Raw genomic sequence first — 26,363 nt, forward strand, 5'->3', positions numbered from 1 at the left:
TTCAGCAATAATAGACAAATTTTGAATCAGATACTTGTGTTACCAACTACAATCCTGAAGTTGGGGATATTAAAAAAAATCAAACATGGAGATGCAAAACAAGTCTGCCTGGGTGAGATCAATTCTGCATCAACACTTCAGTGGGCTTCACCATATTACCCAGTCATACAGACATATTTTCTCAGTCATACAGATGTCTCAGGCAGAGATCAGCAGATATTGGTTTATATTACATGCAAATTTTCTGTAACATGGTTGGAGTGCTTTTTGCAGGATCAATGTGCAATCAGCATGTCACCCCAGTGGACAGACGGTCCTGCATCTCAGCAGGGACACATTGTTTTATGCTGGCAACACACATCAAAGTTGCTGGTGAATGCAGCAGGCCAGGCAGCATCTATAGGAAGAGGTGCAGTCGACGTTTCAGGCTGAGACCCTTCGTCAGGACTAACTGAAGGAAGAGTTAGTAAGAGATTTGAAAGTGGGAGGGGGAGGGGGAGATCCAAAATGATAGGAGAAGACAGGAGGGGGAGGGATGTCCCATGATCCTCTCGTATCCCTTTTGCCAATCACCTGTCCAGCTCTTGGCTCCATCCCTCCCCCTCCTGTCTTCTCCTATCATTTTGGATCTCCCCCTCCCCCTCCCACTTTCAAATCTCTTACTAACTCTTCCTTCAGTTAGTCCTGACGAAGGGTCTCAGCCTGAAACGTCGACTGTACCTCTTCCTACAGATGCTGCTTGGCCTGCTGCATTCACCAGCAACTTTTTTGTGTGTTGCTTGAATTTTCAGCATCTGCAGAATTCCTGTTGTTTTTGTTTTATGCTGGTTAGGATGCTTTGCTGTGATTTAGGAAGTTTCTATTGGCTGACATTGTCAATATTATTTTATTAGTTGAACAGTGGATTTAACATGTAAGTAATAAGACAAACAAATTTTAAAATACCCATTTATATGCTTCTTGCTCTCTCATGTTGCTCTTTAGGATGTTCTGTGTTTTCCAACAATCTTTCAAACTTCCCTGTGAAAAGATCAGATTGTTTAGGTTCTAGGTATTCAGTCATATTTGCCATCAGATAACAAACTATAGTGCAAATTCATGACTCAATTTTTTAATTCATTTTTCTCAATCTTATTGCCATCCCTAACAACCCTTGAAGCTGACTGCTTTATTTAACTGTTGCTGCTCTTCTAGTGAAGACACTGCCAGAGAGCTGGACTAAGGAATTAGACCAGCAAAAGAGATATAAACAATGTAGAACAAAATGATTTGACAATACAGGTCCATAATTCCTTTATAGCGGTGTCACAGATAGATAGGGTCATAAGGAGAGCTTTTTGCATATTGGTCTTCAAAGTATTGAGTACAGGAGTTGGAATGTTATGTTGAAGTTGCAGAAGATGCTGGTGAGGTGTAATTCAGGGTATTGTGTGCAGTTCTAATCACCTACCTACAGAAAAGGTATCAATAAGATTGAAAGAGTACACAGACAATTTATAAGGATGTTGGCCTATTGTACATGGCCTATCAATGGCATCAGCAGAGCTCTACGAACTAATAAAAGCACAGAAGGGATAAATGGAGTGGCCATTGTCGGGAGTAGGCCAGCGGCGAAAGTAGAAGTGACAGGCTTTGATTCAAGGGAGGCTTTGACTTGGAAGAGGTGTCAACTCTGTGCAAAGAGTCTGTTTAGTTTTCCTAATCTTTTTTCCCTCTCTTACTGTACCATTTAAATGACCGTGGTGTGTTCTTTGTGCCAGATGTTGGAGTCTTGGGAGACCCGGAGTCTCCTGGGGAACTACATCTAGGTGAAGTGCATCCGGCTGCAGCTCCTTGAAGATCTGGAGCAGCAACTGAATGACTTTTGATTTGTACGGGCGAGCGAGGATATAATTGATCAAAGTTACAGGAAAGTAGTCACCTCGAGTTACAGGAAGCGAGCAGCTGGGTGACTGTCAGGAGAAGTGGAAATGTGCAGTGACAGCAGAGCACCTCTGTGGCCATTCTCCTCAAAAGCAAGTATACCACTTTGGATACTTTTGTGGGGGATGACCTCCTGGGAGAATGCCATGGCAACCGGGTTACAGGCAGTAAGCAAGGGCCTATGGTGCAGAAGGGAAAGAGAGAGAAGGGAGCGGTAGTGATAGGGACTTGATAGTGAGGGGAACAGACAGGAGATTCTGTGGACGTGACCGGGACACCCGGATGGTATGTTGCCTCCCAGGTTCCAGGGACAGGGATGTCTCAGATCGTGTCCACAACACTTTGGAGAGGGAGGGGGAGCAGCCAGATGTCTTGGTTGACATAGGAAGGAAAAGCAATGAGGTCCTGAAAAGATATTTTAGAGAGCAAGGTAGAAAGCTAAGAAGCAGGACCTCCCGGGTAGTAATTTCTGGATTGCTGCCTGTGCCACGCACCAGTGAAGGTAGAAACAGGATGATTTGGCAGATTAATGTGTGGCTGAGAAGCTGGTGCAGGGGGCAGGGCTCTAGGTTCTTGGATCATTGGGATCTCTTCTGGGGAGTTAAGATCTGTTCACAAGTGACGGGTTGCACCTGAACCCAAGGGGGACCAATATTCTTGTGGGCAGTTTTGTTAGAGCCGTTGGGAAAGGTTTAAACCAACTTGGCAGGAGGTTGGGAACTGGAGTGAGGAGACTCAGGATAGGACAGATAGTAAAAAAGAAAAGATAGCATGCTGTCAGATTGTCAGGAAGGGCAAACAGGTAATGGGATATAGTAGCGGCCAACAAGCTGAGTATCAAATCATTAGGGATGCAGAATCAGAAAGGAGAGCAAATACAGTACTCAAGGTGCTGTATCTAAGTGTGTGTAGTATAAGAAAAAAGACAGATGATTTTGTTGCACTATTACAGATTGCCAGGTATGATGTTGTGGCCATCACTGAATCATGACTGAAGGATGATTGTAGTTGGGAGCTGATTTTCCAAGGTTACACATTATCAGAGGAATAGGAAGGCAGGCAGAGGGGGTGGTGTGGTTCTTCTGATAAAGAATGGCATCAAATCAGTAGAAGGATAAGACATAAGATCAGAAGATGAGGATTTCTTGGAATGTATGCGGGATGGTTTTTTGAACCAACATGTCGAGGAACCGACTAGAGAGCAGGCTATTCTGGACTGGGTTTTGAGCAATGAGGAAGGGTTAATTAGCGATCTTGTCGTGAGAGGCCCCTTGGGTAAGAGTGACCATAATATGGTGGAATTCTTCATTAACATGGAGAGTGACGTAGTTAATTCAGAAACAAAGGTTCTGAACTTAAAGAGGGGTAACTTTGAAGGTATGAGACATGAATTAGCTAAGATAGACTGGCAAATGACACTTCAAGGATTGACGGTGGATATGCAATGGCAGGCATTTAAAGGTTGCATGGATGAACTACAACAATTGTTCATCCCAGTTTGGCAAAAGAATAAATCAAGGAAGGTAGTGCACCCGTGGCTGACAAGAGAAATTAGGGATAGTATCAATTCCAAAGAAGTAGCATACAAATTAGCCAGAGAAAGTGGCTCACCTGAGGACTGGGAGAAATTCAGAGTTCAGCAGAGGAGGACAAAGGGCTTAATTAGGAAGGGGAAAAAAGATTATGAGAGAAAACTGGCAGAGAACATAAAAACGGACTGTAAAAGCTTTTATAGATATGTAAAAAGGAAAAGACTGATAAAGACAAATGTAGGTCCCCTGCAAACAGAAACAGGTGAATTGATTATGGGGAGCAAGGACATGGCAGACCAATTGAATAATTACTTTGGTTCTGTCTTCACTAAGGAGGACATAAATAATCTTCCAGAAATAGTAAGGGACAGAGGGTCCAGTGAGATGGAGGAACTGAGCGAAATACATGTTAGTAGGGAAGTGGTGTTAGGTAAATTGAAGGGATTGAAGGCAGATAAATCCCCAGGGCCAGATGGTCTGCATCCCAGAGTGCTTAAGGAAGTGGCCCAAGAAATAGTGGATGCATTAGTGATAATTTTTCAAAACTCGTTAGATTCTGGACTAATTCCTGAGGATTGGAGGGTGGCTAATGTAACCCCACTTTTTAAAAAAGGAGGGAGAGAGAAACCGGGGAATTATAGGCCGGTTAGCCTAACGTCGGTGGTGGGGAAACTGCTGGAGTCAGTTATCAAGGATGTGATAACAGCACATTTGGAAAGCGGTGAAATGATCGGACAAAGTCAGCATGGATTTGTGAAAGGAAAATCATGTCTGACGAATCTCATAGAATTTTTTGAGGATGTAACTAGTAGAGTGGATAGGGGAGAACCAATGGATGTGGAATATTTGGATTTTCAAAAGGCTTTTGACAAGGTCCCACATAGGAGATTAGTGTGCAAACTTAAAGCACACGGTATTGGGGGTAAGGTATTGGTGTGGGTGGAGAATTGGTTAGCAGACAGGAAGCAAAGAGTGGGAATAAACGGGACCTTTTCAGAATGGCAGGCGGTGACTAGTGGGGTACCGCAAGGCTCAGTGCTGGGACCCCAGTTGTTTACAATATATATTAATGACTTGGATGAGGGAATTAAATGCAGCATCTCCAAGTTTGCGGATGACACAAAGCTGGGTGGCAGTGTTAGCAGTGAGGAGGATGCTAAGAGGATGCAGGGTGACTTGGATAGGTTGGGTGAGTGGGCAAACTCATGGCAGATGCAATTTAATGTGGATAAATGTGAAGTTATCCACTTTGGTGGCAAAAATAGGAAAACAGATTATTATCTGAATGGTGGCCGATTAGGAAAAGGGGAGGTGCAACGAGACCTGGGTGTCATTATACACCAGTCATTGAAAGTGGGCATGCAGGTACAGCAGGCGGTGAAAAAGGCGAACGGTATGCTGGCATTTATAGCGAGAGGATTCGAGTACAGGAGCAGGGAGGTACTACTGCAGTTGTACAAGGCCTTGGTGAGACCACACCTGGAGTATTGTGTGCAGTTTTGGTCCCCTAATCTGAGGAAAGACATCTTTGCCATAGAGGGAGTACAAAGAAGGTTCACCAGATTGATTCCTGGGATGGCAGGTCTTTCATATGAAGAAAGACTGGATGAACTGGGCTTGTACTCGTTGGAATTTAGAAGATTGAGGGGGGATCTGATTGAAACGTATAAGATCCTAAAGGGATTGGACAGGCTAGATGCGGGAAGATTGTTCCCGATGTTGGGGAGGTCTAGAACGAGGGGTCACAGTTTGAGGATAGAGGGGAAGCCTTTTAGGACCGAGGTTAGGAAAAACTTCTTCACACAGAGAGTGGTGAATCTGTGGAATTCTCTGCCACAGCAAACTGTTGAGGCCAGTTCATTAGCTATGTTTAAAAGGAAGTTAGATATGGCCCTTGTGGCTACAGGGGTCAGGGGGTATGGAGGGAAGGCTGGGTTCTGAGTTGGATGATCAGCCATGATCATAATAAATGGCGGTGCAGGCTCAAAGGGCCGAATGGCCTACTCCTGCACCTATTTTCTATGTTTCTATGTTTCTAAGATGTTGAATCCTTGCAGGTTGAGTTAAGAAGCTGCAAGGTAAAAGGACATTGATGGCAGTTATATTCAGGTCTCCCAACAGTGGCTGGAGATGGACCACAGGTTACAACAGGAAATAGAAAAGGTGAGTCAAAAGTGCAATGCTATGGTAGTTATGGGAGATTTTAACATGCAGTTTGACTGGGGGGGAAATCAGGTTGGTAATGGATCTCAAAAGAGTGAGTTTGTTGAATGGCTAAAGTATAGCTTTTTAGAGCAGTTTGTCGTTGGGCCTACTGGAGGGATCAGCTATACTGGATTGGGTGTTATGTAATGAACCGGAGGCAGTTAGGGAGCTTAAGGTAAAAGAACCGTTAGGAACCAGTGATCACAATATGGTTGAGTTTAACTTGAAATTTGATAGGAGAAAGTAAAGTCTGATGTAGCAGTATTTCAGTGGAGTAAGGGAAATTAGTGGAATGAAAGAGGAGTTGGCCAAAGTAAATTGGAAGAAGCTGCTGGCAGGGTGTCAGCAGAGCAGCAATGATGTGCAGTTCTGGGAAAAATGAGGAAGCTGCAGAACATGTGTATTCCAAAAATGAAGAAATACTCAAATGGTTAAATAGTACAACTATGGCTGACAAGGGATGTCAAAGCCATTGTAAAAGCAAAGGAAAAGGCATATAACAAAGCAAAAATTAGTGGGAAGATAGAGGATTGAGAAGTATTGAAAAAGCTGCAGAGAACAACTAAAAAAATCATTAGAAGGGAAAAGATGAAATATGAAAACAAGCTAGAAAATATCAAAGTGGATAGTAAAAGAACCGCTAGAAAATGAGCAGGAGAAATAATATTGGGGGACAAGAAGATGGCTGATGAAATAAATAAGTATTTTGCATCAGTCTTCACTGTGGAAGACACTAGCAGTATGCCTGATGTTGTAATGTGTGAAGGAAGAGAAGTGGGTGCAGTTACTATTACAGGAGAGAAGGTGCTCAAAAAGCTGAAAGACCCGGACCAGAGGAACTGCACTCTAGGATTCTGAAAGAGGTAGTCTTAATATTGTGGTGGCACTAGAAATGATCTTTCAAAAATCATTGGACTCTGGCATGGTGCCAGAGGACTGCAAAATTGCAAATGTCACTCCACTCTTTAAGAAAGGAGGAAGGCAGCAGAAAGGAAATTATAGACCAGTTAGCCTGACCTCAGTGGTTGGGAAGATGTTGGAGTCAATTGTTAAGGCTGAGGTGATGGAGTACTTGGTGACTCAGGACAAGATAGGACAAAGTCCGCATGGCTTCCTTCAGGGAAAATCCTGCCTGATGAACCTGTTGGAATTCTCTGAGGAGATCACAAGTAGGATAGATAAAAAGGATGCAGTGGATGTTGTATATTTGGAGTATCAGAAGGTCTTTGACAAGGTGCCACACATGAGGCTGCTTACCAAGTTAAGAGCCCATAGTATTACAGGGAAGTTACTAACATGGTTAGAGCATTGACTGATTGGTTGGAGACTGAGTGGGAATAAAAGGACCCTTTTCTAGTTGGCTGCCAGTGACTAGTGGTGTTCCGCTGGGACCAGTGTTGGGACAACTTCTTTTTGTGCTGTATATAAATGCTTTAGATGAAAGAGAGGTGCATTTGTTGCCAAGTTTGCAGATAATACAAAGACTGGTGGAGGGGCAGTTGTGTTGAGGAAACAGGCAGGATGCAGAAGGACTTAGGCAGATTAGGAGAATGGGCAAGAAAGTGACAAAATGAAATACAATGTTGAAAAATGCATGGTCATGAACTTTGGTAGTAGAAATAAATGTGTAAACTATTTTCTAAACAGGGAGAAATCCAGGAATCTGAGATGCAGAGGGATTTGGGAGTCCTTGTGCAGAACATGCTGAAGGTTAACTTCCAGGTTGAGTCGGTGGTGAGGAAGGCAAATGCCATGTTAGCATTCATTTTGAAGTCTAGAATACTAGAGCAAGGATGTGATGCTGAGGCTTTATAAGGCAGGGGTCCCCAACCTTTTTTGCACTGCAGACCGGTTTATGATTGACAATATTCTTGCGGACCAGCCGACCCGGGGTGGGGGGGCGGGGTAGGGTTGCCAACGGACAATAATAGCAGTCAAATACGTTGTGTTTACCCCCAGAAAGACTACAATGACCATGAAGCCTTGCATGGGCACCAGTGTGCCTGTGTGTACGTGCCGATTTTTTCCTACAAATCGTTTTTGGCGATTCTGTTCGGGGCGGGTGGTGTTAATCACGACCGGATTATCGGTAATCAGTGGCTAATACACTCAATTTTGTTTCTAAAAGGGTTTATCTAACGAATTTAATATTAAACACACAGCGCATATTTTCCTCGCATGAATATAGTGATAGGTCAATTATCAGGGGAGCTTGAAGTAAGTGTTGAACAAACTTCCAGTAGAAGTGGTAGAGGCAGGTTCGATATCATCATTTTGAGAAAAATTGGATAGGTATATGGACAAGAAAGGAATGGAGGGCTATGGGCTGAATGCAGGTCGGTGGGACTAGGTGAGAGTAAGCGTTTGGCACGGACTAGAAGGGCAGAGATGGCCTGTTTCCATGCTGTAATTGTTATATGGTTATATCAGTCACTTATAAGTCAATAGCATCATTACATTTTAAGTAATTATATAACGTTTGGATATTAAACACACAGCACATATTTTCCCAATATGAACATATAAAATCATTGCAACACACCAATATCACTGAATCAGTGGGAGCCCTGGGCTTGTTTTCCTGCAACAAGACAGTCCCATCAAGGGGTGATAGGAGACAGCGATACTCGAAGGGGGTTCCTTATGTCCAGTCTATTCCACAATTTAGTTTTCGTTGCATTCATTGCCGAGATATGTTAGAAATGGAAGCAACGTTTTCAGTGCTTTTGTGGCTATCTCAGGAGATTTAGCCTTGACTTTGATCCGGAATGCTGGCAGAGATGTTATGTCAAACATACTTTTCAGCCCGCCATCATTTGCAAGCTTGAGGAGTTGATCTCCTTCCCGTGCTGACATGGATGACGCGTGCGTAATGGCCTCGCCTGCGTTCAAGCTCAACAGTGGCCGTGACAGGGAATGAGGAAAGGTGCAGCTGACTCATATCACCAAATTATATTGTTTCCTTGCGGCCCGGTAGCACATGCTTTGCGGCCCGGTGGTTGGGGACCGCTGTTATAAGGCACTGGTGAGGCCTCAGCTTGAGTAGTGTGAACAGTTTTGGGGCCTCTCATCTTCGAAATGATGTGATGGTATTGGAGAGGGTCCAGAGGAGGTTCACAAGGCTGATTCCGTGAATGAAAGGGTTATTATACAAGGAACATTTGATGTTCTGGGTCTGTACTCACTGGAATTCAGAAGGACAAGGGGGAATCGCATTGAAACCTTTCAAACATTGAAAGGACTAGACAGAATAAATGTGGAAAGGATGTTTCCCATGGTGGGAGTCTAGGGCAAAAGGGCAGAGCCTGAGGATAGAGGGACGTCCTTTCAAAACAGATGTGGAGAAATTTCTTTAGCCGAATGGTGGTGAATTTGTGGAATTTGTTGCCACATGCAGCTGTGGAGGCCAGGTCATTGCGTGTATTTAAGGCAGAGATTGATAGGTTCTTGATTGGACATGGCATCAAAGGTTAAGGGAAGAAGGCTGGGAACTGGGGTTGAAGAGGAGATTTTTAAAAAAGGATCAGCCATGATTGAATGGCAGAGCAGACTTGATGGGCCAGATGGCTCCTATGTTGCTGGGACATGAGGACTTGAGTTACAGGGAAAGGTTGAATAGCTTAGGACTTCTTTTCCTGGAGGACATGAGAAATGAGGGATGTTTGATAGAGCTATACAAAATTATGAGAGGTAAAGAAAGGGTAAAAGCAAGCAGGCTTTTTTCGCTAAAGAGGGTGAGACTAGAACTAGAAGCCACAGGGTAAGGGTCAAAGGTGAAATATTTAAGGGGCACCTGAGGGGGAGCTTCGTCACTCACAGGGTAGTGAGAGTATTTAACAAGCTGCCAGCAGAAATGATGGATGTGTATTCGATTGCAACATTTAAGAGAAGTTTGTATAAGTACTTGGGTGGGAGGGGTATGATGAGACATGTCTTTGAGTTGGTTGATGGGACTATCAAAATAATAGTTTGGCCCAGACTGGATGTTCTGAAAAGTCTTTCTCTGTGCTGCAGTGCTCTGTGACTATATGTCTAAAGTCATACAGCACAGAAACAGGACATTTGCCCAGCATGCTTGTGCAGACAACCAAATACTTGGCTATACTGATCCCATTTAGCAGCACTTGGTCCATAGTCTTTAAAGCTGTGCTAATTCAAAATACTTATTCAATGTTGTGAGAGAGTGCTTCCACTACTTTCTCAGAGAGTGTGTTCCAGATTTAACCCATAATTCGGTGACCAGAACTGTACACAATGCTCCAAATTTGGCCTCACCAGTGCCTTGTACAATTTCAACATTACATCCCAACTCCTGTACTCAGTGTTCTGACTTATAAAGGCCAGCATACCAAAAGCTTTCTTCACCACCCTATCCACGTGAGATTCCACCTTCAATGAACTATGCACCATTATTCCTAGACCCCTCTGTTCTACTGCATTCTTCAATGCCCTACCATTTACCATGTATGTCCTATTTTGGTTAGTCCTACCAAAATGTAGCACCCCATATTTATCAGCATTAAAATCCATCTGCCATCTTTTAGCCCACTCTTCTAACTGGCCTAAATCTCTCTTCAAGCTTTGAAAACCTACTTCATTATCCACAACTCCACCTAACTTAGTATCATCTGCTACTTACTAATCCAATTTACCACCCCATCATCCAGATCATTAATATATATGACAAACAACATTGGACCCAGTATAGATCCCTGAGGCACACCACTAGTCACTGGCCTCCAATCTGACAAACAGTTATCCACCACTACTCTCTGGCGTCCTCCATCCAGCCACTGCTGAATCAATTTTACTACTTTGATATTAATGCATAACAATTGAACCTTCCTAACTAACCTTCCGTGTGGAACCTTGTCAAACACCTTACTGAAGTCCATATAGACAACATCCATCGCTTTACCCTCGTCAACTTTCTTAGTAACCTCATCAAAAAATTCAATAAGATTTGTCAAACACGACCTTCCATGCACAAATCCATGTTGACTGTTCCTAATCAGACCCTGTCTATCCAGATAATTATATACATCATCTCTGAGAATACTTTCCATCAATTTACCCACACTGACGTCAAACTCACAGGCCGATGATTGCTAGGTTTACTCTTAGAACCCTTTTTAAACAATGCAACAACATGAGCAATACGCCAATCCTCCGGCACCATCCCCGTTTCTAATGACATTTGAAATATTTCTGTCAGAGCCCCTGCTATTTCCACACTAACTTCCCTCAAGGTCCTAGGGAATATCTTGTCCGGACCCAGAGACTTATCCACTTTTATATTCCTTAAAAGTGCCAGTAATTCCTCTTCTTTAATCATCATGCTTTCCATAACTATCCTTCTTGTTTCTTTTACCTTACACAATTCAATATCCTTCTCGTTAGTGAATACCGAAGAAAAGAAATTGTTCAAAATCTCCCCCATCTCTTTTGGCTCCACACATATCCATCCACTCTGATTCTCTAAGGGACCAATTTTATCCCTCACTATCCTTTTGCTATTAATATAACTGTAGAAACCCTTTGGATTTATTTTCACCTTACTTGCCAAAGCAGCCTCGTATCTTCTTTTAGCTTTTCTAATTTCTTTCTTTAGAACTGAGATGCAGAGAAACTACTTTAGTCAGAGGCTGGTAAATCTGTGGAACTTGTTGCCATGAGTGGCTATCGAGGCCAAGTCATTGGGTGTACTTAAGGCAAAGATAGATAAATTCTTGATTAGCTGGGGTATCAAAGGGTATGGGGTGAAAGCAGGGGAGTGGGGACCACTGGAAGAATTGGATCAGCCCATGATTGAATAGCAGAGCAGGCTTGATCGGCCAAATGGCCTACTTCTGTTCCTATATCTTATGGTCTTTCCTTATAACTCAGGTCCTATAGACTCAGCAACATCCTTGTAAATTTTCTCTATACTCTTTCCAACTTATTTGCATATTTCTTGAAGGTAGGTGACAAAAAAAACTGCACACAATACTCCAAATTAGGCCTCATCAATGTCTTATACACTTCAACATAACATCCCATCCTATACTCAGTACATTGATTTATGAAGTGCAATGTGCCAAAACCTTTCTTAACAAACCTATCTACCTGTGACACCACTTTCAATGAATTATGGACCTGTAATCCCAGATCCCTGTGTTCCACCGCACTCTTCAGTGCTCTAGTGTTCACGTGTAAGACCTACTCTGGTTGGTCCAACCGAAGTGCATAGCCATCCATCTGCCATTTTTCAGTCCATGTTTAGATGGGCAGATCCCTCGGCAAGCTATTCTCCGCTGTCCATTACAGCCCCTAATCTTGGTGTCATCCACAAATTTACTGATCCACTTATCTACATTATCATCCAGATTGTTGATATAGATGACAGACAACACAGGATCCAGCACAGACCCCTGTGCTATTCACTAGTCACAAGCCTCCAGTCAGAGAGGCAACCTTCTACTACCACTCTCTGGTTTCTCCCATGTTTAATCCAATTTATTATGTCATCTTGAATGCCAAGTGATTGAACCTTCTTGACTAAACTCCCTTGTGGGACCTTGTCAAATGCCTTGCTAAAGTCCATGTAGACAATGTCCATTGCCTTGCCTTCATAAACATTCCTCGTAACCTCCTTGAACTATAAGATTTGTTAGACATGCACAAAGCCACGCTGACTATCCTTAATTAATGTCTATCCAAATACTCACATATCTGCTCCCTTAGAATACCTGAAAATAATTTTCCCACAACTGATATCAGGTTCACCAGCCTATAATTCCAAACAAGAGAAAATCTTCAGATGCCGGAAATCCAAGCAATATGCACAAAATGCTGGAGGAACTCAGCAGGCCAGGCATTATCTATGGAAAAGAGTACAGTCAGCGTTTTGGGATGATATCCTTCAGCAGGACTAGGGAGAAAAGCTGAGGAGTAGATTTAAAAGTTGGTGGGAGGGGAGGGAGAGATACAAGGTGGTAGGTGAAATCGGGAGGGGAAGGGATGAAGTAAAATGCTGGGAAATTGCTGGATGAAAGAGATACAGGACTGGAGAAGGGGGAGTCTGATAGAAGAGTATAGAAGGCCATGGAAGAAAGAAAAGGAGGGAGGAGCACTATAGGGAGGTGATGGGCGGGCAAGGAGATAAGGTGAGAGAGGGAAAAAAGGATGGGGGAGGGCATTACCAGAAGTTTGAGAAATCAATGTTCATGCCATCAGGTTGGAGGCTACCCAGATAGAATATAAGGTGTTGTTCCTCCAACCTGGTTTATTTTTAGACCCTTTCTTAAACAGGACCCAGCTGGTGGTGTAGTGGTATCAGTGTTGGACTTCGGGACAAAAGGTCCCGGGTTTGAATCCAGCCAGCCGGCTCCCCTGCATGCTTTCCATCGGTTACGAACTGGTGATCTCTTTGGAAAGTCACCCGGCAGAAGGCAATGGCACACCACTGCTGTAACTTGCTTCGTACACGATTCCCCATACGTCAGAGAGACGTGGAGGGAAATCGTCCACTAACCGGAGAAACTCCAGATGCGACGTACCTTTCCTTTCTTAAACAGTAGAGCAACATTAGCTATCCTCTAATCCTCTGGTACCTCACCTGTCACTAAGGATGATTTAAATATCTCTGCATATTCACATAGGGCCACTGCAATTTCTCCTGCAGGGTCTGAGGGAATACCTTAATACTTAGTTACAGGCAACTCCTTTATACAATATCCTCATCACACCTTACCCCCATTTACCAAGAAAATTGCTCTTTCTGAAACTACCCAGAGCAGTCAAGAGGAGGACAAGCTTCTAGAGAGAAGGTGCTGTTCACGGACTGATTTCTTATTCCCAATGACCAGTGCCACGTTTACCAGGATATCCTCAAGAAAAGTGAAGTTTGAACACCAGATAAGGCTGGAATTCAAGGTCACAATTCTTAAAATGGAGACAGAGCGACAGTCCCTGGGGATTTATTCACCCTAACATGCTTCGAGACAGCAAACAGCTCTATTTCTGTGATCTGTATGGGGTCCATGAAGTAGATGTCACTTTGCCTCAATTCTATCGACTCTGTGTTCATCTCCTGACTAAATCCAGCTGCAAAAAAAATGAATTTAAGATCTCCCCCATTTCTTCCGGCTTCACACATGGATTACCATTCTGATCTTCCAGAAAACCAATCTAGTCCCTTACAATCCTTTTGCTGATAACATATCTAGAATCCCAACCAATTTCCCCCCAGGATCAATAAAGTATGACTATGACCATGACTATGATTCTCTTTCACCTTGTCTGATAGGGCAAGGTCATCCCTCCTTTTAGCCCTCCTGATTTCTTCCTGAAGTGTAGCCTTGCATTTCCTATACTCCACAAACACCTCAATTGCTCCTAACTGACTATACCTGCTAACAGATAGGAAGAAATTTGTGGAGAGATCACAGACTGTTGTAAGAAACATAAGATTGTTTAGTAGGTGATTTTAGCTCTCCACATTTTGACTGGAACTCCCAAGCTGTAAAAGAACAGAATGGGAAAGAGGCTGCAAATGTGTTCAGGAATCTACCCACTATCTAGAATTCTGTTTCCCATCCCCCTATTCCCTTGCACCTCTAGTTTAAACAGCAACCTCACCTCCACCCCCACATGTAACTCCAGCAAACCTTCTCACAAGGATATTAGATTCCTTCCAGTTCAGGTGTAAACCATTTCTTCTGTACAGGTGTCACCTTCCCTGGAAGAGAGCTCAATGATCCAAACATCTGATGTCCTCCCTCCTACACCGTGTTAAACTGTATCATTAATTGAAAACAAGACAGAGGTAGGGAGACAGATTCTGGAAAGGTGTAATAATAAAAGGATTGCCGTAGTGAGAGATCTTAATTTCCCAAATATCAGTTGGCATCTCCCTAGAGCAAGGGGTTTAGATGGGGTGGAGTTTGTTAGGTGTGTTCAAGAAGGTTTATTGACACAATATGTGGATAAGCCTATAAGAGGAGAGGCTGTACTTGATCTGGTATTGGGAAATTAACCTGGTCAGGTGTCAGATCTCTCAGTGGGAGAGCATCTTGGAGATAGTGATCACAGTTTTATCTCCTTTACCATAGCATTGGAGAGGGATAGGAACAGGTAAGTTAGGAAAGTGTTTAATTGGAGTAAGGTGAAATACGAGGCTATTGGGCAGGAACCTGGAAACATAAATTGGGAAAAGATGTTCTCAAGGAAATGTATGGAAGAAATGTAGCAAATGTTCAGAGGATACTTGCGTGGAGTTCTGCATAGGTACATTCCAATGAGACGGAAAGAATGGAGGGTACAGGAACTATGGTGTACAAAGGCTGTTGTAAGTCTAGTCAAGAAGAAAAGAAGAGCTTACGAAAGGTTCAAAAAATTAGGTGATGATAGATCTGGAGGATTGTAAGCCTAGCGGGAAGGAGCTTAAGAAAGAAATTAGGAGAGCCAGAAGGGGCTATGAGAAGGCCTTGGCAGACAGGATTAAGGAAACTCCCAAGGCAGTCTACATGTATTTGAAGAGCAAGAGGATAAGACATGAGGGAATAGCACCAGTCACGTTTGACAGTGGAACAGTGTGCATGGAACCAGAGGAGATAGCAGACGTACTTAATGAGTACTTTGCTTCAGTATTCACTACAGCGAAGGATCTTGGCAATTGTAGGGATGACTTACAGCAGCCTGAAAAGCTTGAGCATGTAGATATTAAGAAAGAGGATGTGCTGGAGCTCTTGGAAAGCATCAAATTGGATAAGTCACCAGGACAGGATGAGATGTACCCCAGGCTACTGTGGGAGGTGAGGGAGAAGATTGATGAACCTCTGGCGATGATCTTTGCATCATCAATGGGGGCAGGAGAGGTTCCGGAGGATTGGAGGGTTGCAGATGCTGTTACCTTTTTCAAGAAAGGGAGTAGAGATAGCCCAGGAAATTATACATCAGTGAATCTTACTTCAGTGGTTGGTAAGTTGATGGAGAAGTTCCTGAGAGGAAGGATTATGAACATTTGGAGAGGCATAATATGATTAGGAATAGTCAGCTTGGCTTTGTGAAAGGCAGTTGTGCCTTGCGAGCCTGATTGAATATTTTGAGGATGTGACTAAACACATTGATGAAGGTAGTGTGATGGGGTCCTGAATTACTCCTATGAACTGTGCTTTTGAAAATAGAGAGAGAGAATTGTTGAACATCAGACCCCTTGTTGAAAAGAGAGAGAGAGATAAAGAGAGAGAGGCGAAGACTGCTCACAGCATGTTTACACTTCTGCCAGGACACTGGAAGCTTCCAAATTCTTACAGAGAGAGAAAGGAGGAGCTGCTTGATGGACAGCTGGTGGTCAGCACGGTGAGATAAATATAAGGTCAGCTGTTAGACCTACAGACACATGGTTTTGGACACTGAAGGAGCTTTGTTTTGCACACAGAAAAGGTGAGTTTTGGAGGATCGATCAGGTGGATTGATCAGTGGCTCTTGCAGTGTGAAAAGGGTATGACCAGTGGGGAGTTATTTGTGAGTTCAACCCTCGCCTGGGTTGATAATTCCATCACAGAAGAACGGTCCCCGTTGTTGTGGTCACAGTCAGTGACTTCTAAGGGAATTCGGAGGACGACAGAAAGATCGACGGTGTCAGCTCACCCGAAGACTCAAACCTCTCTCTGTCTCTCCATCACTACTCAACTCAATACCACAAACTGAACTGCACTGAACTTTACTCATCATTGTAAGACTATCTATTTACCCCTAGACTTGAAGAAGCTTGGTTTTCATATATTTCCACACTTATACATATTTAATCATTGCTAACGTGTTTTATATATCTGATATTATATTACTGTATTGCGTAGTTACTAATAAATACCATTAGTTAATAGCAATACTGGACTCCAAAGTGTTTTCCATTTCTGCTGGTTCTTTAACCCGTCACGGGGTACATGACAGTAGAGTAGTAGATGTAGTGTATATGGATTTCAGCAAGGCATTTGACAAGGTACTCCATGCCAGGCTTATTGAGAAAGTAAGGAGGCATGGGATCCAAGGGGACATTGCTACTTGGATCCAGAACTGGCTTGCCCACAGAAGGCAAAGAGTAGTTGTAGACGGGTCATAGTCTGCATGGAGGTCGGTGACCAGTGGTGTGCCTCAGGGATCTGTTCTGGGACTCCTTCTCTTCGTGATTTTTATAAATGACCTGGATGAGGAAGTGGAGGGATGGGCTAGTAAATCTGCTGATGATACAAAGGAAGGAGGTGTTGTGGATAGCGTGGAGGACTGTCAGAGCTTACAATGGGACATTGATAGGATGCAAAACTGGGCTGAGAAGTAACAGATGGAGTTCAACCCAGATAAGTGTGAGGTAGTTCATCTTGGTAAGTCAAATATGATGGCAGAATATAGTATTAATGATAAGACACTTGGCAGTGTGGAGGATCAGAGGGATCTTGGGGTCCGAGTCCATAGGACCCTCAAAGCTGCTGTGCAAGTTGACTCTGTGGTTAAGAAGGCATACGGTGCATTGGCCTTCATCAATCATGGTATTGAGTTTAGGAGCTGAGAGGTAATGTTGCAGCTATATAGGACCCTAGTGAGACCCCACTTGGAGTACTGTACTCAGTTCTGGTCGCCTCACTATAGGAAGGATGTGGAAACCATAGAAAGGGTGCAGAGGAGATTTACAAGGATGTTGCCTGGATTGGGGAGCATGCCTTATGAGAATAGGTTGAGTGAACTCGGCCTTTTTTCCTTGGAGCAACGAAGAATGAGAGGTGACCTGATAGAGGTGTATAAGCTGATGAGAAGCATTGATCGTGTGGATAGTCAGAGACTTTTTCCCAGGGTTGGAATGACTAGCGTGAGAGGGCACATTTTAAGGTGCTTGGAAGTAGGTACAGAGGAGATGTCAGGGGTAAGATTTTCATGCAGAGAGTGGTGAGTGCGTGGAATGGGCTGCTGGTGACAGTGGTAAAGATTGATACGATAGGGTCATTTAAGAGACTCCTGGATAGGTACATGGAGCTCAGAAAAATAGAGGGCTATGGGTAACCCTATGTTATTTCTAAGGTAAGGAGATGTTCAGCACAGCTTTGTGGACCGAAGGGCCTGTATTGTGCTGTAGGTTTTCTATGTTTCTATGTAATCTTTTCAGAGTTAAGAAAGCAGGAAACATCTCCCATACTATCAAAGGTCTGAGAGAATCTGAATAGTTCATATTTACCATGTTAATAAGAACAAACTAGTATTGCAGGTAAAAACAATGAAATGTCTATGTTCAAAGACTAGGTCATGAGACCTATCTGAGAAAACTGTCTGGAGCAATGAATTCCACACTCCCATTTAGACTTATTAGCTGAGTTTGTGTTTAAGGAGCTCAATATTCTAAATGTTTGGTGTAAAATACATATTAAAAAAAAAATCAAATCCAGGCTGCAATAACCGGAGCATAACTATCACACAACATAAGACCATAACATACAGGAGCAGAATTTGGCCGATCGAGTCTTCTCCGCCATTTCATCATGGCTGATCCAATTTTCCTCTCAGCCCCAATCTCCTGCCTGCTCCCTGTATCCCTTCATGCCCTGACTAATCAAGAATCTGTCAAAGGCCTGAATCTATCAACCTCTGCCTTAAAGATCTGACTTCCACAGACAATTCCACTGATTCACCATCCTCTGGCTAATGAAATTCCTCCTCATCTCCATTCTAAAAGATGCTGCTTTATTCTGAGGCTGTGTCCCCTGGTCTTAGACTCTCCCACCATAGGAAACATTCTCTCCACATCCACCCTATCAAGGGTTTTCACCATACGTTTCGATGAGATCACCCCTTCTTCTTCTGAATTCAACTGAATACAGGCCCAGAGCCATCAGACACTCTTCATATGACAAGCCATTCAATCTGGGAATCAATTTCTTGAACCTCCTTTGAACCCTCTCCAATTGTATCACATCTCTTCTAAGATAACTAGCCCAAAGATAATGTACTATTCTATTCTTCACAAAGCCATGCTGACTGTCCCTGATCACACCATGATTCTCTAAATGCCCATAGATCCTATGTCTAAGAATCTTTTCCAACAGCTTTCCCACCACAGACGTAAGGCTCACTGGTCCATAATTAGCCAGACTATCCCTACTACCTTTTTTGAACAAGGGGAAAACATTCGCCTCCCTCTAATCCTTCGGTACCATTCCAGTGGACAACAAGGACATAAAGATCCTAGCCAGAGGCTCAGCAATCTCTTCTCTCGCCTCGTGGAGCAGCCTGGGGAATATTCCATCAGGCCCTAGGGACTTATCCATCCTAATGTATTTTAACAACTCCAACACGTCCTCTCCCTTAATATCAACATGCTCCAGAACGTCAAACTCACTCATATTGTCCTCACCATCATCAAGTTCCCTCTCATTGGTGAATACCGAAGAGAAGTATTCATTGAGGACCTCGCTCACTTCCACAGCCTCCAGGCACATCTTCCCACCTTTATCTCTAATCGGTCCTACCTTCACTCCTGTCATCCTTTTCTTCTTCACATAATTGAAGAATGCCTTGGGATACTTGCCAAGCCCTTCTCATGCCCCCTTCTTGCTCTTCTCAGCCCCTTCTTAAGCTCCTTTTTTGCTACCCTATATTCCTCAACAGACCCATCTGATCTTTGCTTCCTAAACCTCATGTATGCTGCCTTCTTCAACCTGACTAGATTTTCCACCTCACTTGTCACCCATGGTTCCTTCACCCTACCATTCTTTATCTTCCTCACCAGGACAAATTTATCTCTAACATCCTGCAAGAGACCCCTAAACATCGACCACATGTCCATAGTACATTTCCCTGAAAAAACATCATCCCAGTTCATCCCTGCCAACTCCTCTCTCAAGCCTCTGCAATTCCCTTTACTCCACTGTAATACTGATACTGATACATCTGACTCTAGCTCATCCTTCTCAAATATCAGGGTGAATATGATCATATTGTGATTACTCTCCCCTAAGGGTTTTTTTTACCTTAAGCTCTCTAATCAATTCTGGTTCTTAGCACAGCACCCAATCCAGAATAGCTGATCCTCTCATGGGCTCAACCATGAGCTGCTCTAAAAAGTCATCTCACAGGCACTCTAGAAATCTCCCCTCCTGTAATCCAGCACCAATCTGATTTTCCCAATCTACCTGCATATCGAAGACCCTCAAGATTATTGTAACATTGCTCTTTTGGCATGCATTTTCTATCTCCCATTGTAATTTGTAGGCAACATCCTTTTACTGTTTGGCAGTCTGTATACAACTCCCATCAGGGTTTTTCCCTATGCAGTTCCTTAGCTCTATCCATAATGATTCAACACCTTCCGAATCTATATCACCTATTTCTAATGATTTGATTTCATTTTTTACCAACAGAGCAATGCCACCCCTTCTGCCTTCCTGTCTATCCTATACAATGTGTACCCTTGGATATTAAGCTCCTAGCTGTAATCTTTCATTCATGATTCTGTGATGCCCACAACATCATACCTGCCAATCTACATAGAACTGTGCTGCAAATCCATCTACCTTATTCTGTACACTGAGTGCATTCATATATAACTCCTTTAGTCTTGTATTCGCCCTTTTTGATTTCCTCCCACCATGCTCAATCTTTGATTCCTATTTTTGTCTCAGGTCTTACCAACATCTGCCTCCACAACCTCTCCACTAATTTTTCCGGCATCCTGGTTCCTATACCCCTACAACTCTAGTTTAAACCCCACCGTGCAGCATTAACAAACCTTCATGCTAAGATATTAGTTCCCCTCCAGTTCAGGTGTAAACCATCTCTTCTGTACAGGTCCCCCCTTCCCTGGAAGGGAGACCAATGACCCAAAAATCTTATGCCCTCCCTCCTACACCACTCCTTAGCCACATATTAAATTGTATAATCTTCCTAGTTCTAGCCTCACCAGCATTTGGCACAGGTAGCAATCCTTAGATCACAACCTTGGAGGTCCTGACCTTTAACTCAGCACTGAACTCCCTGAACTCCTTATGCAGAACCTTATCACCCGTACCTACTTGGGCCACGAGTTCTGGATGTTCACCCTCCCACTTAAGAATTCTGAGGACTTGATCCGAGATATCCTTGACCTTGGCACCTGGGAGGAAACATACCATCCAGGAATCTCGTTCTTGCCCATAGGACCTCCTGCCCATTCCCCTAATGAATCCCCTATCTCCAGAGTGCCTCTTCTCCCCCCTTCCCTTCTGAGTCACAGAAGCAGTCTCAGTCAGCCACTGTGACTTTCCTCTGTTAGCTCATCCCCCCAACAATATCCAAAGTGATATATCTGTTGTTGAGGGGTAATTTTTTTTTTGGCTTGTTAACCCCTTTCCTCTTCCATACTATCTCTACCTCTATATATCCTATCTATCACCCCTTTAGCCTCCCGAATGATCCAGAGTTCACCCAGTTCCAGCTCCAACTCCTTAATGTGGTTTTTTTCGAAGCTGCAGCTGGATGCACTTCTCACAGTTGTAGTGGAGGTTTCCCTGCCTTCCTGCATCCCACAAGAGAAGCATTGCACTATCCTGCTAGTCATCCCTACCCAGCTGAACAGATATAAAGAGAAGGAAAAAGCTTGATCTTCCCTGCAAGAAGCCCCAACTTTTGAACTCAATTCCTCAACCAATACAGAGGAGAAGTATTCACTTAAGATTTCCCAAAACCCAACATATAAATTTACCACATTGATCCTTAAGGAGGTCTGCTCTTTCCCTAGCATCTTCCTTAGCTCTTAATATTACTATAGAATCTTTTAGGACTCTCTTTCACTTTATTTTACAGGAATATCTCATGGCCCCTTTTAGCCCTCCTAATTTTCCACTTAAGTGTGGTCCAACATTCCTTATGCTCTTTAACTAACATATGCCTCCTTCTTTGTCCAGACATCTTAAATGAAATGTTTTATTATTTGCTAATAGTGATTTAATTATATTAAATTTAAAATTAACATTACCTGAAGCAGTTTGAGAATTTCTTGACCCCGTACTTTAATTGGGATTGATATGGTTAGGTTTATTGTAGCATTGTAAGGGTTATCCATCGTAACCTATAAAATTAGCAGTGCGTTAGTTGTCTTTGGTAGAAACACAGTACCCTAATAGAACTTCTATGTGAGGCAGTTAAAATTATACAGTACTGTAAAATGAAAGTTAACCACTTGTTCCTGTACTATATCGGACAGAAATATGGTCAAAGAAAGCATGTCTGTGACTGTATTTCATTAGGAGTTTGAGGAAATTTGGTATGTCACCAAGTACTCCAGCAAATTTCTATATACACATCGTGGAGATCATTAGGGCTGGCTGCATTACTGACTGCTACGGAGGTTCTAATGCACAGGATCAGAAAAAGCTGCAGAGAGTTGTAAACTCTGCCATCTCCATCATGGGCATTATCCTCCCCACCATTAAGGACATCCTTGAGAAGCAATGAAGTCAACTAGTTCCATCCAAAAAAGTCCATTTCAGAAAAAGTAACTTGTTACAGAACATAGAACAGTACAGTGCCTTCAGCCCACTATGTTTGCTGACTTTTTAATCTACTCCAAGATCAATCTAACCCTTCCCTCCCACAAAGCCTTCTAGTTTTCTTTCATCCATGTGCCTATCTAACAGTATTTTAATTGTCCCTAATACATCTGCCTCAACCACCACACTTGACAGTGTGTTCCATGCACTTACCACTCTGTTTTTGTTTGAAAACCCTACCTCTGTTATCCTCTCTATATTTTTCCTTCTATCACCTTAAAAGTATGTCCTCTCTTATTAATCATTGTCTGCTTGGAAGATAGGTACTGGCTGTCCACTCTATCTATGCCTCTTATCATCTTATACACCTCTATTAAGTCTCATCTCATCATCCTTTATCACAAAAGAGGAAAATCCTAACTTGCTCAATCTTTCCTCATAAAACACACTCTCTAATTCAGGCAGCATCCTGGTAAATCTTCTTTACACCCTCTCAAAAGCTTCCACATCCTTCCTATAATGGGACAACCAGAAATGAACATCAGAATTTTATAAATCTTCGGCAATACCTTGTGTTTCTTGAACTCAATCCTCCAACTAATGAAGGTCAACACACCATATGGCTTCTTAACCATTTTAATCAACATGTGTGAAAATTGAGGGATCTATGAACTAGTCACTGACCTCAAGGCAGGATATTTTCCATCTACTACTACCCTCTGCTTGTTGTGGGCAAGACAATTTAGAATCTGAATCAAGCTGAATATCACTGGCATATGTCATGAAATGTGTTGTTTAGTAGCAGCAGTACATATTGTCCCACCTCCCCTTCATGCCCCATCTGTTATTTATTTATTTATCATTATTATTAATTATTCTTTCCCTCTCTCTCTCTTTTCTCCCTCTCTCCCTCTCACTATACTCCTTGCCCATCCTCTGTGCTTCCCCCCTCCCCCTTTCTTTCTCCCTAGGCCTCCTGTCCCACGATCCGCTCCCTTCTCCAGCCTCATATCTCTTTTACCAATCAAATTTCCAGCTGTTAGCTCCATCCGTCCCCTCCTGTCTTCTCCTATCATTTCTGATCTCCCCCTCCCCCTCCCACTTTCAAATCTCTTGCTGTCTCTTCTTTCAGTTAGTCCTGACGAAGGGTCTCAGCCCGAAACGTCGACTGTACCTCTTCCTAGAGATGCTGCCTGGCCTGCTACGTTCACCAGCATTTTTTGTGTGTGTTGCTTGAAATTCCAGCATCTGCAGATTTCCTCACGTAAAGCTCCTGGTATGGATGGATTTACAGTAGAATTTTAAAATGTTTTTCTGACTCATTTTCTCCTTGGTTAAGTAGAATTTTTAAAGATGCAATTACCACAATCCTTTTACGAAGCATCCATTTCCTTAATTCTTAAGAAAGATAAAGCTTCTACTGTATGTGCTCCATACAGACCAACATCTTTGTTGAATGTAGATTTTAAAATTCTTTCTAAAATAACGGCAATTAGATTGGAAAACGTGTTGCCCAAAATTGTTTCAGAAGATTAGACAGGATTTATTAAAAATCGTTACTCATACTTTAATGTTAAGAAATTATTGAATTTTATATATACTTCCTCACCTGAAACTCCAGAATGTATTATTTCATTGGATGCTGAGAAGGCATTTGACAGAATTGAATGGAAATATTTGTTTAATACACTTGAGAAATTTAATTTTAGTTCAAAGTTTATATCCTGGATTAAATTAAATTGATATAGCATACACCTTTGGCCTCTGTAGTTACAAATAGATCTCCCTTTTTTAGGCTTTTTTGTGGTACTAGGCAAGGCTGTCCTTTGAGCCTTTTACTATTTGCCATTGCTTTAGAACCCTTGGCAATTGCGTTTCGAGACTCACCAAATATATTTGGCATTATTCGGGGCAATGAAACACGTAAGGTATCACTATATGCAGATGACTTGTTATTATATATTTCTAATCCAGAGAGATCCCTTCCTTCAGTAATATCATTACTTTCTCAATTTAGTAGCTTTTCTGGTTGTAAATTAAATTTTGATAAGAGTGAGTTATTCCCATTAAATGCACAAACTTTAACTTACAGAAATTTTCCATTTAGTTTGGCTACAGAATACTTTATGTATTTAGGGTTAAAATTACTATGAAACATCAAGACCTATTCAAGGCTAATTTTTTGCCTTTAATTGATCATATTAAACAATTATTAACTAAATGGTCTCCGATGTCCTTATCATTAGTTGGTCGAATCAATGCTATTAAGATGATAGTTCAACCTAAGTTTCTTTACTTATTTCAGGTAGTACCAATTTTTATTCCTAAATCCTTTTCTGATATTATTGATTCTAAAATTTTTTCATATATATGGCAGAGTAAAACTCCCAGGTTGAGTAAGAAATATTTACAGAAATCCAAAAAGGATGGTGGTTTGGCGATGCCAAACTTTAGATTTTACTATTTGGCAATTAATATCTGAAATTTAACCTGTTGGACCCAAGAGTTAGATAAAACCCAAAGCCCAGGGTGGTTGAATCTTGAACATGAATCTGTGCAAGGATTTTCATTGGTGTCTATTTTAGGGGCTTCGCTCCCCTTTGCATTTACTAAATTGAACAAACAAATTACTAACCCAATAATTAAATATACAATACGAATATGGTTCCAATTTCGTAAATTTTTTGATTTGAATAAATTTGCCCTTTCCAGCTCTATTTTATTTAATTTTTTTTCAACCATCCAGAATTGATCAAGCCTTTCTTTTTGGAAAATGAAAGGAATAAACTGTTTTCATGATTTATTTATGGATAACTGTTTTATGTCTTTTGAATAGTTATCTAATAAATACAATTTACCTAGATTGCACTTTTTTAGATATCTACAGATTAGAAATGTTTTGAATGTTACTTTGCCTACCTTTCCGAAGTCATATCTAATTGATATTACGGGAAAAAAATTAAGTTTAAATCCCTTACAAAAGAGTGTAATAACAAATATCTATGACTTGATCATGAAAATCCCTTCAGGGGTATCTGATAAAATAAAGAATGAATGGGAATGAGAATTTCAAGCAAATATATCCATAGAAGAATGGGCAAAGATTCTTAAGTTAGTTAATACTTCTTCAATGTGTGCTAGACATACTTTAATACAATTTAAAGTGGTTCATAGAACATATATGTCAAAAGATAAACTAGCCTGTTTTTATTCCCAGATAAACCCTATGTGTGACAGATGTAACGCTGAGGTTGTTTCTTTAACCCATATGTTTTTGTCCTGCCCGCTTTCGAAAAAATACTGGAAAGACATCTTTGATATTGTTTCAGCAGTTTTACATATTAATTTACAACTTCATCCTATTACGGCAATTTTTGGATTTCCAGTGATTGATTCTAATTATTTATCATCTTCAGCCCGCCAGTTGATAATATTTGTTACGCTGATGGCCAGAAGATCCATTTTATTTAAATGGAAAGATTTTGATCCCCCTACTACATTTCAATGGTTTTTTCAAACTATAGCTTGTTTAAACCTAGAAGAAAATCAGGAGTAGCACGGTTAATTCCTCAACTAAATTCGAGAAAACTTAGGAGTCCTTTTTTCAATATTTCCGTACAGATGACTTAAGTTGATTTTCTTTTTGAATCCTTTTTCCTAATATTTAATTGTTTATGGAAGGAGGAACTGAGTCAAAGACAGAATAATTATAATTGACAAATTATGGCAGCCCAGTTTTTTTTTCTCTTTTGTTTTCTGTTTAGTTTAGGAGGTTTTTGTTTTTTTTTGTTTCTTTTTTCTTGAACAAATCTTTTGAATTTTTTTTTGGTTTCAATTATCAAGAGGTCGGGAGGACCTGTTTAGATATGATATTTGAAACTTATGTTTGTATATATGATTGCTATTATTGTAATCCTGTTCTCTTGGTATTGTTATTATTGATATGTTCATTTAACTGATTATAATGCAATAAAAAGATTTGAAAAGAAAGAAACCTTCCTGAACACATCTAACAAACTCCACCCCATCTAAACCCCTTGCTCTAGGGAGATGTCAATCAATATTTGGGAAATTAAAATCTCCCATCATGACAACTCTGTTATTATTACAACTTTCCAGGATCTGTTTCCCTATCTGCTCCTTGATATCCCTGTTACAATTGGGCGGCCTATAAAAAACGCCCAGTAAAGTTATTACTGTTCCTAACCTC

The 26,363-nt window shown here is 41.7% G+C and overlaps 1 protein-coding gene across 2 annotated transcripts in view; it reads right to left on the minus strand.

The window, feature by feature from the left end:
- LOC134337106 (integrin alpha-E-like) overlaps nucleotides 1-26,363 on the minus strand; it is a 296,891-nt gene that overhangs the window by 21,020 nt on the left and 249,508 nt on the right. Inside the window, exons 26-27 of one of the 2 annotated variants that reach the window (XM_063031952.1) lie at nucleotides 21,640-21,732; nucleotides 946-1,020 (exon numbers count right to left, since the gene is read on the minus strand). In XM_063031952.1, coding sequence (XP_062888022.1) covers nucleotides 946-1,020; nucleotides 21,640-21,732 — 168 coding nt within the window. The remainder of the gene's footprint in view (nucleotides 1-945; nucleotides 1,021-21,639; nucleotides 21,733-26,363) is intronic. The other variant, XM_063031953.1, reaches the window with a different exon arrangement.

The sequence above is a fragment of the Mobula hypostoma genome, chromosome 23, assembly GCF_963921235.1.
Source record: "Mobula hypostoma chromosome 23, sMobHyp1.1, whole genome shotgun sequence".
Lineage (NCBI taxonomy): Eukaryota > Metazoa > Chordata > Chondrichthyes > Myliobatiformes > Myliobatidae > Mobula > Mobula hypostoma.